We start from the raw sequence: 15,794 nt of genomic DNA, 5'->3' as shown, positions 1-15,794 counted from the left end.
TCAGGTAGAAGCCCTTGTACCCTGATAAGAAGAAATCCTCACAAGCCCATGTCTCTTGGAGTAAAAGGGTGCAGCTGCCTTTTATATAAGCGACAAAGGATGGGCCCATCAACTTAGATTTAATACCAGCTACATTCCAGGATAAAAATGTAAGTGTCCTCATGGTCTCCCCTTCGGGTCATGCTGACCCTTGCGGAATCAGCGCAGAGGAATCCACCCGGATATGCATGCTACGAGGAGGAGCAATAGGCTGAAAGAAAGAAGTAATTGTAGATTGCTTGCCAGTCAGATTCTGGACGCCACTTGCCGCAGCAACAGTCAATGACTGGGGCTTATTTGTTGGTGACTGTGGGGATAGGTCTTGGTGCATGGAGGTATCACTTAATGACAGGTCCATAGACTCTGCATTTAGGGTATGCTCTATAATTGAGGAAGATGGACCTTTTGGGTCTACGGTTGTTGAGGGGAACATACAATACATGGCAGGTAGGGGGCATCCTTTTCGGTTTGCCTCCAAAAGGGCGTTCAACCTTGCCACTGCCTCAGAGTTTGACCAAAGGGCTGTCAAATCTCCCACTGTATCCTGAACTGACTTGGCATCCATACAAAGTGTGCAGCCATTTTGAGGATTAGAGATCATTACAGCAGGATTCACTTGGGCTTGTGTAGGCTGGTCAAGATTAGGGGAGGAGTTCGTCTTATTTATATGAGCCTGATCTTCTGAGTTACGGAGACAGAGTAGTAACTCATCCAATCTGTCCGTTATCTCTGCTCGTTCAGGTTTTGGCAGATGGGAGAAAGATAAAAGTAGTTCATGTTCTATGGAGTTCTCCAGATGGGTGGCCTTCGTCAGTGGGGGAAGGGGGGCATCAGTCCAGCTGATTAGATCTGTGGCCAAGGAAGTTGAAATTGTGGTAGTTGGAGGGCCCTCAGGCTTGACTACTTTCTTTTTGAGCAAGCAATTAGGTAAAAGAGGGCAAATCTTAGTGTTAGTAAAAACTCTTGTAGCAAAGATTCCGGAGTTAATTAAAGTGCTTCTTAAAGACATAATAAGTGCAGGGAACTTTTTGGATTCAAAGGAGAGCAGCACTCTCTGCGTATGAGACCTGCTGCTTATGTGATCAATATATTTCAGATCAATGGAGCGAGGATTTACCCCCAAAAGTCCGGCTAGATGCCTCCTTGCATCGTTCTTGGAGTACCAGTTAATCACCTGGCCTCTGAAGGGGCAAACAGTTAGGCAGACTTTAGTAGCTTGCAGAAAAAGGTTATGAGAAGATATAGACAGTTGTTCTTCCTTGATTTGTTCGTTCTCATGTTTGCAGGCGGCCTGAGAGATTATGTGAGGTAAATCAGGTGCTCTGGGCATTTGTATAGTCCTATCCTCAGGTAAGGCATCTGGAGGACTGTCTTTACCTTTTAAGGATACAAGTGAAATAATCTTCTCTAGGGATCCTCGGATGTCTCTTATGAATTTAAAGATATAGTCCACTGTTTTGGCAACTAGGTCTAGAGTAGTCGAATGTTCAAATAATATATCAGAGAGGCAGCTTTCTCCTTCTCTAATGCAGTCTTTCGGTTGGATACCAGAGATTGTATCCTTTTTAGACCTTTTTGATTTAGTGGTGTTGTTGCTTGAGGGGTTAGTGAGCAGTTTATCAGGGGATTCTTTCAGCATGACATCCTCGTCAGTCATCTCTGCGAGCGGGGAGAAGGTGTTTGAGACTGGGATATTAAAAATATCCTTTGTTTTCCCAGGGAAAAATTCACTAATTTTCGTTTGCTTGGCAAGAGGCAGGCACACCAATTCCTCTATATCCTCTATATCCTCTGATTCTCTAGTACGTTTCCCAGTTCCTCTCCTCTTATCAGCAGGGCTGCGCGGTTGCTGAGTCATCTCTCTCTTCACACAATCGCCTCAAAGCTTCAAGGTCAGTAGATATCTCCCACAATAACGAAAGGAATCCCCCTAATTAGTAAACTAAAAATGCTAAAAAGTGCTATGGAGTGCCTAAATTTTATCCAGCTTCTATACTCTTAAAACAATCTTTAAAAGATAAAAACAGAGAGCTCACGCTGACTAGGTGCTGTTCGCCATCTTGCTGCCCCGGAAGTCCCTAGTAGGAAGCAGTATAAACCAACAGTATCCTCAGTGAAGAGGGGTCGGAAGTGGGGTCTTTGAAGGATCAATACTGGGTTTGTGGCATTTCAACATTTTTTATTTGGTCCCACACATCCTCTCAAAGGAACATAAGGGCCAGGATGTTTTTGATGCCTCATTGAAGGAGGGAAGGTGTGTAACAACAACAACAACAACAACAACAACAACAACAACAACAACAACACTTTTATTATTTGTACCCCGCTCATCAGACTGGGTTGCCCCAGCAAATCTTTGAAAGCTGCTTTGAAAGATATGGCTGTGCAGCCCTTCATCCTTCATGGATTGGGTTAATTTCAAGCTTTCTTGAATGAGGTGGATTATGAAGTCCAGGGGTAGACAACATAGTGAGCTCCAGAAAATTCCCATCAAGCCTAGTTGGAATGGCTGGCTTTTGAGGCAATGAGGGTTGTACTCCAGCCACCTCTGGAAGTCACCATACTACCTATCCCAGATCAATATCCATTTCAAGCTCAGCAGGCTCAGCTTTAGCTAAAACAACCTTTGTTATATTATTTGCAAATCACAGTTTGTTATGACAATGTTGGTGCAGACAACTATATAATGGAATTCATTCTCGTATAGTACCCATTATTCCCTCCTAGGGGATTCTGGGGGTGGCAGTTTTGTGAGGACTAGGTACAGAAAAATTGATTCAGCTTCACGGAGCCACATTTCAAATAATTTTTAGAGGATATATTTTGAAAAATGATGAAATAGTACAAAACTGAACATGCCCAGTTGGCTGGCTCTAGGAATACAATGTGATTTACCAATTGCTGATCACTTTGTGTCTTATCATGGACATGATTTCCCCAGAAGCATTGTGGTGAAATATACTGGGAGGTTATTTGGTGAAATTACATATGGTTCTCAAAAAGGATTTAATTAATTAAAATACCTGTTTCTTAAGCTTGAGAATGGGATAGAGTGCAAAATACAGTTGGCAGAATTTCATACAGTTTCAAAAGAATAATTAATCCAATTTCCACATTGTGCTTTGTGTTCCAATATAAAATTACACCTTTTCTGGGAAATCATGCAATCTATATTTACATCATTTCCCACCCCCACACTGGACCAGTGCTTTCCACCTGGAACCCTCGGGCTCCCTTCTTGGCCTATAAAACCCTCCAAACTAGGTTTATCCTCCATCGTTCACCTGCTTGTTTGTTCTGCGTGCTCCTCAGCTTTTGATCTTCTCAGCACTATGACGATCTTCCTGAGTACTTGTCTCCTCTTGGTCCTCCTTTGTCCAGGTGAGTAGGAGCCTGAGATCTTGAATTCTTTCTTCAAGAACATTCAGTCAAAGGGCCTAGTGGTGCCCACATGGCTGGGAACAATTGGAGCAAAGGAGGCAGAGCAGGAAAATCCTTAGCTCCAGTTGGTGCATTCCTAAGGGAGGCAGAGCTTGATCCCTATTTAAGGGACAACTTGCTTTCCATCCAGCCTCTCCATTTTCAGCAGCATTAGGGGGCCTTGATCTGCACTTAAGCCTACATCTCTGCATGCTTGCAAGGGTGGAGAAAGAAAGAGAAATGGTTTTCTTCTTGCTTCTTCTTTTTATTATTATTTGGTGATCACTTGTAGCCAAGTAAGGTAGTCTTCTATGAGCATGATCTTAACAGTGTGTCTGTAAGTGAATGTGGAGGCCAATTCTAAATCCACACATCCCTCCACAGTGAGGACATAGGTTTCCAGGTGGGAGTTGAACACAGTGAGTGTTAGCCAAACGTGCCTTCCTCTTAGCACATTTCTCCTTTTCATCCTTAGCTTGAGCATCTTCAAATTCAATGACACCTTTGGGGAAGGCTGTTCTCCAATTGGAGCACTCTCAGGCCAGTGTTTCCCAATTGGTGGCGTTTATACTACTTTTTTTTAGATTTGCCTTGAGAGAGTCTTTAAACCTCTTTTGTTGACCACATGCATTATGCTTTACATTTTTAAGTTCGGGAGAGAGTAGTTGCTTTGGAAGATGATAATCAGGCATACAAACAACATGACCAGTTCAACACAGTTGACGTTACCTGGGTTTTCCAGCAGTGCAGGGGATCTGTGGTTCTGCAGGAAGAGAGAAGGACCAGCTAATCAGAGAACTGGATGAGTGAGAGCAAAGCAGGCAGGCTGGCAGGAGAAGAAAAAACACAGCAGAATCCACTGCTTAGAGAGGCAAGGCGATTGGTCCTCTTTACAGTTGCATTTACACATGAGGAGGTCATTGGAGAGGAGTGGAGTAACTTTAGCAGCCTCTGCCATAGCCGGCTTGCTGCAGATGACTCGGCTCTTCTTGGAGGCAACAGAACAATGATGCTTTGCAGCATTGGGAGGCCTCTCACCAAGGATGCAAACGCTATGGGGCTGAAGATGTATCTGTGCCCCCCATGTATGTAGTGATGGGGCTGAGCCTCCCCCAATCTTAAGGAGCCCCACTGTGCCCCCTTGCAGCCTCCAAGTACATGTTGCACATGTAGGCTCAAGTGCACACAATGAGCACCCCCAATGTCAGGCAGAACTTGGTGCCTCTGCCTTTAAGCCTAAGTTGAAAGCATTGGTTGCAAGAGCGGGGAACCAATATAAGGGCCGTCCCTGGTAGGGGGCTTGCTTTTTGGGGGAAATCTCCCTAGGTGGAGCAGTGACTGGGGATGGAATATAGTCCCTGCTGTTGTGGGCCCTGGCCTGGAGGAGTGGTATAGGGAGGGATGAAGGGGGTTTCTTCACAAACTCCCCAGCCACTTTTTCTGGGGATAGGCAACAGTTTTGATAGTTTCCTGGTCAGTAGTGTGGTGTAGTGGTTAGCATACTGAGCGCAGGAGCTGAGAGAGATCTGATTCAAAATTCCCCATTCAACCACAAAGTTGATACTGAATCTTGTTTAGTGGTTGTGTCCTGAGGGTCCATTTAGAAAGTATACTTATATTTCCTTATGGAATGGAGCAGGGGGCAATTTTTACATTTCCAGCCTCAGAATTATTATGGGGTGCATGTAGCATGGCTCCAGGTAAAGGCAAGGCTAAGGGGGGCACTAAGGCCAAAGGAAAAGCATCTGCACCACAGAGGAAGCATGCATAGCCAACCCATTTTGCTCCTCTTCTGCGGAGGAAGAGCCAGACTGGGGGGCTACATTAATGTTCCTTGAGGCCCTAAGAAAGCAGAAGTCAGCCCTACTGCAGCTGCATATTTCAAGTCAGCAGCACACAGTGCTTGGCAGCTGGCAGAAGCAAGAAACACAAAATCCTAACCAAGGTGCTGTTAATTTAATTTCAACAGGTCTGGATGCCTTGGAAGTAAGTACCGGTTATGCTTCACAGGAAGTTCCAGTGGTGGAAGGCACACCGGAGGTGGTCGTGGCAGCTGATACTGCAACATGTGAGGCATTTTCTTCTCAGCAGTGGAGTTGGCCAGGGTGGCATCCCCAATTGTTGTGGATTTGTCAGGGTTGGAGTCCAGCCCAGTGGCCTTTTCCCCCTCCGGTGCGGGCTGTGGCTTCCTCTGGATTCCCCCTTTATACAGGGGGATCTGCGGTTAAGAGCGGTAGACTCGTTATCTGGGGAACCGGGTTCGGGTCTCCACTCCTCCACATGCAGCTGCTGGGTGACCTTGGGCTAGTCACACTTCTCTGAAGTCTCTCAGCCCCACTCACCTCACAGAGTGTTTGTTGTGGGGGAGGAAGGGAAAGGAGAATGTGAGCCGCTTTGAGACTCCTTCGGGTAGTGAAAAGCGGGATATCAAATCCAAACTCTTCTTCTTCATCATCTTGTTGGATGCCATGGTGGGCAGCCTGTAATCAGGAAAGGGGCTCAGGGTGGGTGGATCTGACCAATCACCCTGATCTGCAGAGATAACTGTGATGCCCTCCCTTCATCCAGTAGCATCCACCAGCTCAGAGGGGAAAGGAAGGGAAGCAGGCGGGTCATCCTCATCAGTTCTGTCCCACCCTGATCCCTTGGGTGTGGTTAAGAGGGACGCCATTCTATTTTCAGAGCCATCAGCCCCCCTGGGTTTTAAACTTCTCCCAACTACCAAGGAGAGGATTTAGAATGGGGAATATGCTGATGTGCTCACTCTCTTATATAGGAAGAGAAAGGATAATGAAGGTGAGGTTGATGTGGGCAAAGCAAAGCGCAGGAAGCTGAAGAGGATTTTGCCCAATTGGTTATAAGGGTATTTAAATTTATGCCAGGATTAATATATCAAAGGAGGCCCAGGATTGGATTTATGGAGCATACTCAGAGTTTATGGAGTTTATGGAGGGGATTGAAAACCTATGATGAAGCTTTATGCAGCTGGGCAGCTACTAAATAGGCCTGGCAGTGGAACAAAAAGGTGGCTGACATAGCTCCATTTTATGTCTCACATACACCCCACAGAATCCTAGAGCTGTACAGTTGGAAGAGACTGGGAAGGCCATCTAGTCCAACCCCTTGCAATGCAAGAATCCTTTGACCAACATGGGGCTCAAGTCAACAACCCTGAGTTTAAGAGTCATGCTTTACTCACTGAGCTCACTTAAAGCCTAGGCAAACACACGCCACATTACCCACATCAGAGGGGCAAGGAGTTCAACGCCACCTGTTGGGTTGGGGATAGAGTTCCTTCAATGCTTGTGGCAAACACTCATGGTGCTACTCCACTGCATCTGTGCACTGTGTGCAATGCCTCTTCACAAAGACACCCCCCAGGTTTGTTCATAATTTTGCTTCCTGAGCCCAAGATTGGGAATATTAAATGGAAAATTGGAAGAAGTGGGTGGAAGTTTGTGCCTGGTTTTAGAGTCAACAATTGTAGGGATTCTCCTGCTGATCTCATGAAGACCCAGCCATCTTCCCATTGCTTTCAACAGAGGTCACCTAACTGTGGTCCATGGGGCTCATACGTCTGCAGGTTGCCAACTTTCCATATTTGTTCTGTTGTGGCAATCGTGCTTCCCTCAGCTGGCTAAGGTCCTTGGCAGGGTTTGTTGGACATTATTTCCATGAGGAGGAAGGTTGATAGGAAAGACACTCTGGTGTACAATTCTCCTCATGCTCTTCTCATCCACCCCAAATTGATTTGGTTGGTTAAAGGGAAGCACCCTTACCAGTGTGCTGAATGTGATAATATATAATGAGACTGCTGATGTCCCATTCTGCTATGCGCTGCTGAACGACATGTAGTGGGTAGGGAGGAAGAGTATGCCCCTGATTTAGCATGCATAATAGCAAATGGGGAAAAGGCTTTGTGTCTTTCCATTTCTTTGTCTGGAGATGTTTCTGTGTGAGGAATTTGGGGTGGGGGGGGGAGAGATGTGTATTGGTGTGCATGCAGCCACTAACCCACCACTACATGTGGATCCTGAGACCTTTAACATTGCTCGTGCTTGGCTTGGAATATTCCATTTCTCAAAGACTGAACAACTCATGTTTCCTCTTCTCTCCTCTCTGCAGTGAAAATTCTGCAATGTAGGGAAACCGTGCAGTCCCGTACTTGTCGTATTAAAGGAGGAAGTTGCTTTTATGACCTTACTGAAACCTATTTAAGTGAGTATGAAGCCTATCTGTCATATTAAATCTAAGTGTTTGGATCTATCCTTTGGTCTCTGGGGTATCTAGTGTGACAATAGAATGCTGATCTCACCAACCTTGAGGAATTCAACCTTTTCAACAATTAAATATTAAAAGTTAAACTATATATAAAATCTGTTTAAAATGTACCAACAATTACAATATAAACAGCACAGCCCCAACCCTTTCATTAAAAGCAGTTGCAACGAACCTCCCTTTCACACTCCCCTCCCCTGTTACTAAGTTTATTTAAAAAAAAAAAAAAAAATATTGGTCAGGTGTTCCGGGTCAGACAAATTAGCCACCCCACCAGTCCCTCGGAGGTCCGTCAATGAAGTTAACTCCCTTGTAGGTTTAAAATAGGAGTATCTTAGTAACTGGAGTTTCTTTGTCCAGCTGCCACGGCCGTTCATATTCCTTGCTCTGGGCTTTAGGGGATAAACAACTTTTTGCGTACAGCCCCAGGGTCTCTCTCTCTAGATCCCTCACTGTAGCAGGTTGCTAAACCCTTTAAGCAACTCAGTGGCATACACAATGTTTCAGCCCGCTAGCCCCTCCTGAGTGAAACCCCTAAGACACAAACTAACACCCCGCAGGACAGTTTGGACTCTTCCCTGGGTTCACCTCTTCATGAGCAGTTTTAACCCGCTGGATCCAAAAATTGACGACGACTGACATAGCAACAAAACTAGGCTTAATTTTTTTAAAGAGCATAACGGTTTCAGAGAATCAAAAGTTTAAACGTAGTTTCATAACAGCATAAAAGGTTTTCTATTCAGTATAAGATACTAAACCTTTGACCTAGCCTAACCTACCCACCACTATCCTGGTCTCTAACCCTCTCTCCCTCAGTCACCACTCAATCCCTCTTTCTCCCTCCTGACCAACTGCCAATCCCTCCTTTTAAAGGGTGAAAAGACCCGCCTCCTGCTAGCGAACTGCCACTCAAACAGATGGAATCTTAACTCTTAACACACTGGGGGTTTCTGACCATTCCCCGACCAAGGGCAGATCCGTTACAGCAGTCATTCTCCAAAAACCTGTTGAGGCCCACTTGTAAAAGGACAACAAGGCAGGATCTAGTCTAGATTCTTGAGGGAGGTACAATAAATGCAAAAAATGAAATAAGGAAGAAAACCTCATGTTGAAATCTCAATCTCTCTCTCTCTCTCAGCAAGGGAGATGGCAAGGAGCCACTGAGATGGCCCACTTCCATATCATTAACTGATGGAGTGTGGAACTTTTCTCATAGTTTGAGTCAGGGAAGCCTCATAGATCCTCAGAGCCACTGGTAACCTTCTTCTGACTTTTACCACCTGGTTACTGTGAACAAACTGTGCATTAATATTCAGGCCTCATCTTTCTCTGGCATTTGTCTCATAGCTCCATCTTAACTCCTAAATGACAGCCCCTCAGTGAATGATAACTCCCAACTGCTTAGAAAGCAACCAAATCAGATTCTATTCTTTGTTGCTGCAGGCACATTGATGTAGCAATGAGGTGAGCAGCGAGTGAATACACACAAGGAGACGTGTATTGGGTTCAGATTAGTCCACAAGTTTATTGATTACAGGCATAAAACAGCTTTGACACAGACACTGGGCATGTAACCAATGCCAACCAGTCCACCTACTGGTTGATAGACTATTGGGGATGACCAATATTAGCGTCCATCAACAGCAAAAGGAGCATCCCGTGAACCCCAAGTAGACACTGGCAAGGGGTGCTCTGTCCCCTGAGCCCCTGAGCTGGATGTATGGACAAGGAATGCATTCTTCCAAGATCCCTGAGAGGGATCCCCTCTGATAGGGTGGGGCTCCACCTCCCATTCCCACTAAGGATCCAGCCCAATAATTTTTCTGGTGCACAAAGTGGTGAAATAGAAGGTTGCATAGAAGGTGACTTCCAACCCTACAACACCTGGAACAAGTCCAGCATGCCATTAAGGATATCCACCAGCCACCTCATGCAGCCAGCTGCTTAGAAGTGTATAATCTGTCATGTAAAAAGTCCCCTTGGGCTTGCACATTTTGTGTGTGTGTGTGTGTGTGTGTGTGTGTGTGTGTGTAAAATTTTTGCATAAATATTCCAAACATCATTTAACATTCCTTCATATCTTGTACAACATTTTTGGACCACATCTAAAGATTTCCAATCTTCATAATCTTGTATTTTCATTAAATTTTCTTTCAATGCCATACATGCAGTGAATTTAATTGTTTTTGTCCATAGTCTTTCCCACATCAAATTTGAAGAATTCTTCTAAAGCTCACTTAGCTTTCTGAATTATTCATTCATCATTAAGTAATGCTTCATTCATCCTCTATCTTTCCTGCCCTATTTCTTTCCCCTTCAGGAATAGGGACACTGAATTGTGATCTGATAGGGACTTTGGATCAATGTCAATTTTTCTCACTCTTACTGTTAATTCTTTTGAGATCCAAATTCTGTCTTGCCTGCTGGCAGACTGGTTTGGCTAGGAATAATACGTGAATTCCTTTGCTCTTGGCAGTTTAAACCTCCAAGCATCTACTAAATTGAAGATTTCTATTAACTGGAAAAAAGTTTGAGGTAATCTTCCTGTTTTATTCTTTTCACTTCTCTGAGTTCTATCATGTTCAAGAGAAACAATTCCATTCAGATCTCCTAGGAGAATTATTTCCTCCTCCATACAGTCTAACCTTGTTTCTTCCAGGTGTTTAGAGAAATCAGCTTTATTATCATTGAGTGCATATACTCCTATCACCACTAATTTTTCTCCTTGTACCGTTACTTGAATTTTTATGATCCTTTCCTCCTCATCTTTGAAAAGCACTGTGGTTTTCACATAGATGACCATGCCTCTCTTTTTATCTGACAAGATAAATTCTGCTCCTAACTTTTTTATTAATCAGCACCCTTCTGTGCATTCTGGATCCATGTGTCTCCTGGAGACATATTCTTTCTAGTTTGTTTTCTGTTAAGATATGTTCCACTCTGTTCCTTTTTATCCCTCCTCCTTTTCCCTCCTCCTTAATTACTGTGGGTTTCTGGGATAGCAACTATGCTGAATCATCCACCTGCTGGTTCCGCCTCCCCTGGCTTGCAATCTAGTCCACTTCAAACTCCTTTCTCTTAACTTAGTAACTTGAATGCAAGCCCCTCTTCAGCTCCCCCACAGTAATGAAGTACAACATACAAAGCTTTCATTTCTTTAACTTCTCCTGTATTTATACTCAAGGCAGAGAACGTTTTACCAAGTAAGAGGGGGCTTCCTTTTTACCCCTTTCTTCATGCCAGATTTATTAGTTCAATTTTAATTTTAATTTGTAAGATTTCCCTTTCCCACTCTGTTAAACTAAAGGGATATGGAGATTCTAGAAATTGGCTTGAGGCTGCTCATCATGGGCTCCTATTCTCTTGTGTCGGGACCACCACCCCCCTTTCCCTCTCCTTACGAAGAGATTAAGAAACTGGGAAACACCTATTTGACAATGACGCTTCTATGATGACCCCAAGACTCCCTCTTGGGGGTTGGGGGGATGCATAGCCTTTGTGGCTCCTCCCTGAAAGCTGGTTAGTGGTCAACCCCTTCTGAGCTCAAGCAATGTTCCATCCTGTGGCAAACCGGAAGTCATTTCACTTTACACCAGGGGTAGTCAACCTTTTTATACCTACCACCCACTAATGCATCTTTCTTGATGGTAAAATTTCCTTATCACGCACCAATGCTTGATGGAAGGAGGATTCAGCTTGTGCCGTAGAACCCCCTATCACCCACCTAGAACATGAAACGCCCACCAGTGGGCGGTAGGGACTAACTTGACAACCCCTGCTTTACACAAGCATGTCTGCAAGATTTGGGACACTGCCTGGGCCAGAGTACTGATGCTGGCAATAACTAGGGGCGCAGCTTCTCAACTGTCACACCTGGATGTAAACAACACTCCTGAAAAGGCGGAAGGGGTGAATGGAAATTCTCAGACCAGTCAGAATGAATTGACCTGATCCAGGCCAAATCTTATAAATATTGTCCTCAAAGCCACCACCCCCAATCTCTTTTTAGAACCTGTCTCCAATTACCTGCTGCCAAATAGGCCTGCAACATATAGTAACAGCACATAGCATCAAATGCTGAAATACTCTGATGGCAAATGAAGCCACATAAATATTTTTTTTAAAAAAAGAAAAGGGGGGAAAACATACTCTGACAGATATAACTGATTTCCTCCATAGAAGGTTTTATGCGAAAAGATTTCTTATATTGAGGTAGCCAGAGAGAAGTGAATTCAAGATATTAGAAAATTAAAGGAAACAGAGGAAAAACCATCTTCTTCCATCTCTCAGAAATATAGTACATAATATGAGTCAAGTCCCTGGATCAGCCAGTTGCATATCAGGTAGTGATGGGTGTTGGGTCAAGCTATTCTAGGGTCTTTTGTATGGGGAAAAAAACAAGTCCACCTCATCCCATTTATGTGCAAGTTGTTAAGGAACTATCCTAGAATATTCACATAGTATTGCAGAAGAAATTACACTTTGAAGAAACTGCTTTATGGATTAGTTTGCTGCATTCAGTTGTTGCCATGTATTTTCTCTTAAATCACCCATTTGCGCCATTTATTTATATTTGTACGTTCATCCATTTGAATTTTTGCATACCTTGCTATTCCTTCTATTGTCTCTAACAGATGGCTCTATAGACACCTACAAAACAAGGGGATGTGCTGAAGATTGCGTCTCAGCAAATGCCACCTTCTCTTCAGTAGAATCTAAATACATCCAGCATATCCACTATTGCTGTAAAGAATTTCTTTGCAACTTTCGTTTGCCTGCCAGTAAGTATATATCTATATATTGCCAAAGATAAATTGTGTGAATCAACTAATATTATAGTTGAGGTCTTGTTTATTCTGTTATATTTTACTCCAAGAAAACCCATTTATCCCAAATATAATCCAATAAGGCAGACATTTCTGTACAAAATATATTTTGAAAAATGTGAAATTTGCAGGTGGCTCTTAGAAATATTAATGTATATATTTTTGGAATTTTTAAATCATAGTATGTTTTTTAATCATTTTTAAAAATTGAAAATTTTGTACCTTAGATTTTAGATGTAGAGGATGTCCATCATGTGACATATCATGAAGCTCATGTTCTGAAGGGATTGCTGTTTTTACTTTTGACATATCTCAATGCTGGGCTGAGCTTTTAAGGCCTTTGTGCAGTCTGGCAAGTTCAAATTTCTCTCTCTTTTTTTGAAATTTCAAACCCTCATAACTCAAAAACTGGATGAGATAAAAAAAATATTTTAGATTTAAACTTAGTGTACAAAAGGTTAAGAACATTGGATGACATGAGGTAAAAAAAGTTGTATCACTTGATTGGGTGCCAGTGCAATGTTCCCTTGCCAGTAAATTGGGGGGGGAGAGAGAGAGAGAGAGAGAAGAACAGATGTCCCCCTTTTGTGACTGATAGCCCTGCTCACTCTGGGACTCATCTTGGGGGGAGGGCAGAACTGCAGAGGTAGCGAGTGAAACCCTCTATTGCTGCTGGATGCCATCTAAGCTGGAAAACAACAAAAACCACACTGCTGGGCAAAGTTGATGAGCTCTATTTGGGAAGAAAAATAATTGGGAACAAAAATAAGTTTTGGGTTTTTTTGGGGGGGGGTTTTTTAAAACATTTTTAAAAATAAAAATCACCCTACTAGGCATACACCTGGGAAAACACAGACATGGTAGCCCTATGTCCCTCCCATTGCTTTAATTCATGTCTCAGTTAGTGAACTGTTTCTTTCTTTTTGGTTTCTACAGAAGGTTTAGCAAATACTGACGTTTTCCAGTGTCCGGGGGGCATTATCAAAAATCAGCAAAATGGTCTGGGTGGGCGGGTGCAAAAAAACACCAAATTTGGTGTCCTGATTTTCACTTTCTTAAACTGCAGTGACTGGCAATGGTTGCTGCTGATTGAGTGAGAGATGACTGGGGTAATTGGATGGATGATGTATCTTTGTGCATTTGTGGAGTAGAATGGAATGAGTGATACTGAATAAGAAGCTGAGACTGAAATTGCCTTGCTTATGCTGGCCAATGATCTCCAGTGGGCTACGGACAAAGGTGAAAGCTGTTTCCTAGTTCTGCAGGATCTCTCAGAGGCCTTTGATACTATCAACCATGACATCCTTCTGGACTGCTTAGATGGGCTGGGAGCTGGGGGCACTGTTATACAGTGGGTTCCACTCCTTCCTCCTGGGCCATGTTCAGAAAGTATTGGTGGGGCGGGTGAGTGTTCAGAGCAGACCCCTGGGCTAACATTTCACATTCACAGCAATAAACTCCCCAACTCACCCCCCACAAATACTACTGCTTGTCTATCTTCATTGTCAACATCATTAATTGCAGAAATAAAATGAAGTTGAGATGTTGCAACCCTCTTACAGAATTAGAGACCTGAGGTCTAGGGATCATTATAGACATAAAACGGCTGGAACCATGTCTTGATTTCTGTGGTTGCTTTTGACAGAACCAAAACGTGACTTTAATGGGCTGGAGTGCCCAAACCTTTGTGTAGCTGAGTCAGCAGTTTCTGAGGATTCAGGTGCCATCAGGTGTAATGATGATGAGACTCAGTGCATAGAATTTGTTCTTGTTCATGGTAAGTAGAACTACCAGCCATTGTGTGAGCTGGGGGAAACATGCTGGGTGGGTTACTATTTTATTCTGTTGATGGCTTCTTGCCAGAAAATGGGTGATTTGTGCATTTGGGGGAAAGTTTCTTTTTCCTGAAAACATAAGTCACTTGAAATCATATTTGCTTTGTATGTAAATAGATGAGTATGTATATTTACGGGGTGGGGGTATGAGAAGGTGAGACATAGTCTGTTTGTTGAATTACATGTAAAAGTGTATTAAAATAGTGTTTTCACTAGTCTTTAAAAGAAGTAAAATTAGCCATGGGGGTCTGATCTGGAAACCAATGTCAATGCAGATGAGTCCTTGGCCCATAAGACTTTTCTCTTTCTAAATATTAAACATCTGTCTCATTTTCATTTCATGTGATTTCCAGATGCTTTCTATACTTGCTCAATATAGTTAATAAGAATTAAGGTGCTCTTTTTTTCCCCTTTTGCACACACACACACAGACACACACACAAACAAACACACTGGTTGCCACCCAGATGCTCATCTGACCCTGTCTCTTTTTCTTTACCAGATGACAGGGGAGTTCCTGATAAGGTCGTCAGAGGCTGTGCAACACCAGCTTTTTGTGAATTGGCCAAGACATCAGAGCTTAACAAGTACTTTTCAGGCACAATAACAAGAGCACGGTGTGGTGAAACTCTGCCTTCACAAAAGCAACTGAGCATTGAAGTGTAGTTACAGTAGGAAGAAAAAATGTCTTCTCCCTTTCGGATTCCACAATTTTCTGCAACAGTGGAAGTGGTGGCTGCTTGCCTGAGTGTGGTGGAAGTGCAGAGAAACTGGGATTCACAGCACTCCTGTGTCTTCTATTTGGTGAATGGGATGCAGGGAATAGAAAACTGAAGTAGAAATGAGGGGATTGGGGGCTTTGGCTCATGACAATATGGGACATGGGTTAAATTTTCCTTTGTTCATAATCAAAATAAATTGGTGAGGCAAATAAAAACTATGTTGTGTGTCTGCATTTAAAAAATTAAGAATATATGAAGAAGTTCCCTGCTGGATCACACCAAGGACACATCTAATTCAGCATCCTTGTCCCAGAGTACCTAACCATATTCCTACAAGAAGCCCAGAAATTAAGGCATACCATTATAAATTATGGAAGGTGCATCTGGAATTCTAAGACTGGAATTATACATTTGTCCTAATTTATTGACAAGTATCAAATATGGTAGACCTGCTGATGGTCATAATCTACTCAGTTGGGCAACCTTAGTATACACATACAGTATATAACACTTTTGGATAATAATAATAATAATAATAATAATAATAATAATAATAATAATAATAATAATTAGTAGTAGTAGTAGTAGTAGTAGTAGTAGTACCCCGCACATCTGGCTGGATTTCCCCAGCTACTCTGCACGGCTTCCAACAAAAATCAGATACAAAATTACCA

At 43.1% G+C, this 15,794-nt stretch overlaps 1 protein-coding gene across 1 annotated transcript; it reads left to right on the top strand.

Annotated features, from left to right (window-relative positions):
• The first annotated feature begins 1,876 nt into the window (after nucleotides 1–1,876).
• Nucleotides 1,877–15,323, top strand: LOC117052402. The gene is made up of 7 exons (XM_033159297.1): nucleotides 1,877–1,931; nucleotides 3,352–3,420; nucleotides 5,429–5,527; nucleotides 7,585–7,677; nucleotides 12,372–12,518; nucleotides 14,209–14,340; nucleotides 14,901–15,323. The coding sequence occupies exons 2-7, from the start codon at nucleotides 3,372–3,374 to the stop codon at nucleotides 15,062–15,064; spliced, it is 684 nt and encodes a 227-aa protein (XP_033015188.1). The 5' UTR covers nucleotides 1,877–1,931; nucleotides 3,352–3,371; the 3' UTR covers nucleotides 15,065–15,323.
• Nucleotides 15,324–15,794: the final 471 nt, after the last annotated feature.

This window comes from Lacerta agilis, chromosome 8, assembly GCF_009819535.1.
Source record: "Lacerta agilis isolate rLacAgi1 chromosome 8, rLacAgi1.pri, whole genome shotgun sequence".
In the NCBI taxonomy this organism is placed as follows: Eukaryota; Metazoa; Chordata; class Lepidosauria; order Squamata; family Lacertidae; genus Lacerta; species Lacerta agilis.
The sequence above is the reverse complement of the archived record's forward strand: the minus strand, read 5'-3'. Positions and strand labels throughout refer to the sequence as shown.

Excerpts from the sequence above, each read along its gene's own strand:
- LOC117052402 (XM_033159297.1), top strand. The coding sequence starts at position 3,372 with ATGACGATCTTCCTGAGTACTTGTCTCCTCTTGGTCCTCCTTTGTCCA. Across the intron at positions 5,528-7,584 it reads GGCAGCTGATACTGCAACAT|TGAAAATTCTGCAATGTAGG; the intron begins GTGAGGCATTTT and ends TCCTCTCTGCAG. Across the intron at positions 7,678-12,371 it reads CCTTACTGAAACCTATTTAA|ATGGCTCTATAGACACCTAC; the intron begins GTGAGTATGAAG and ends TGTCTCTAACAG.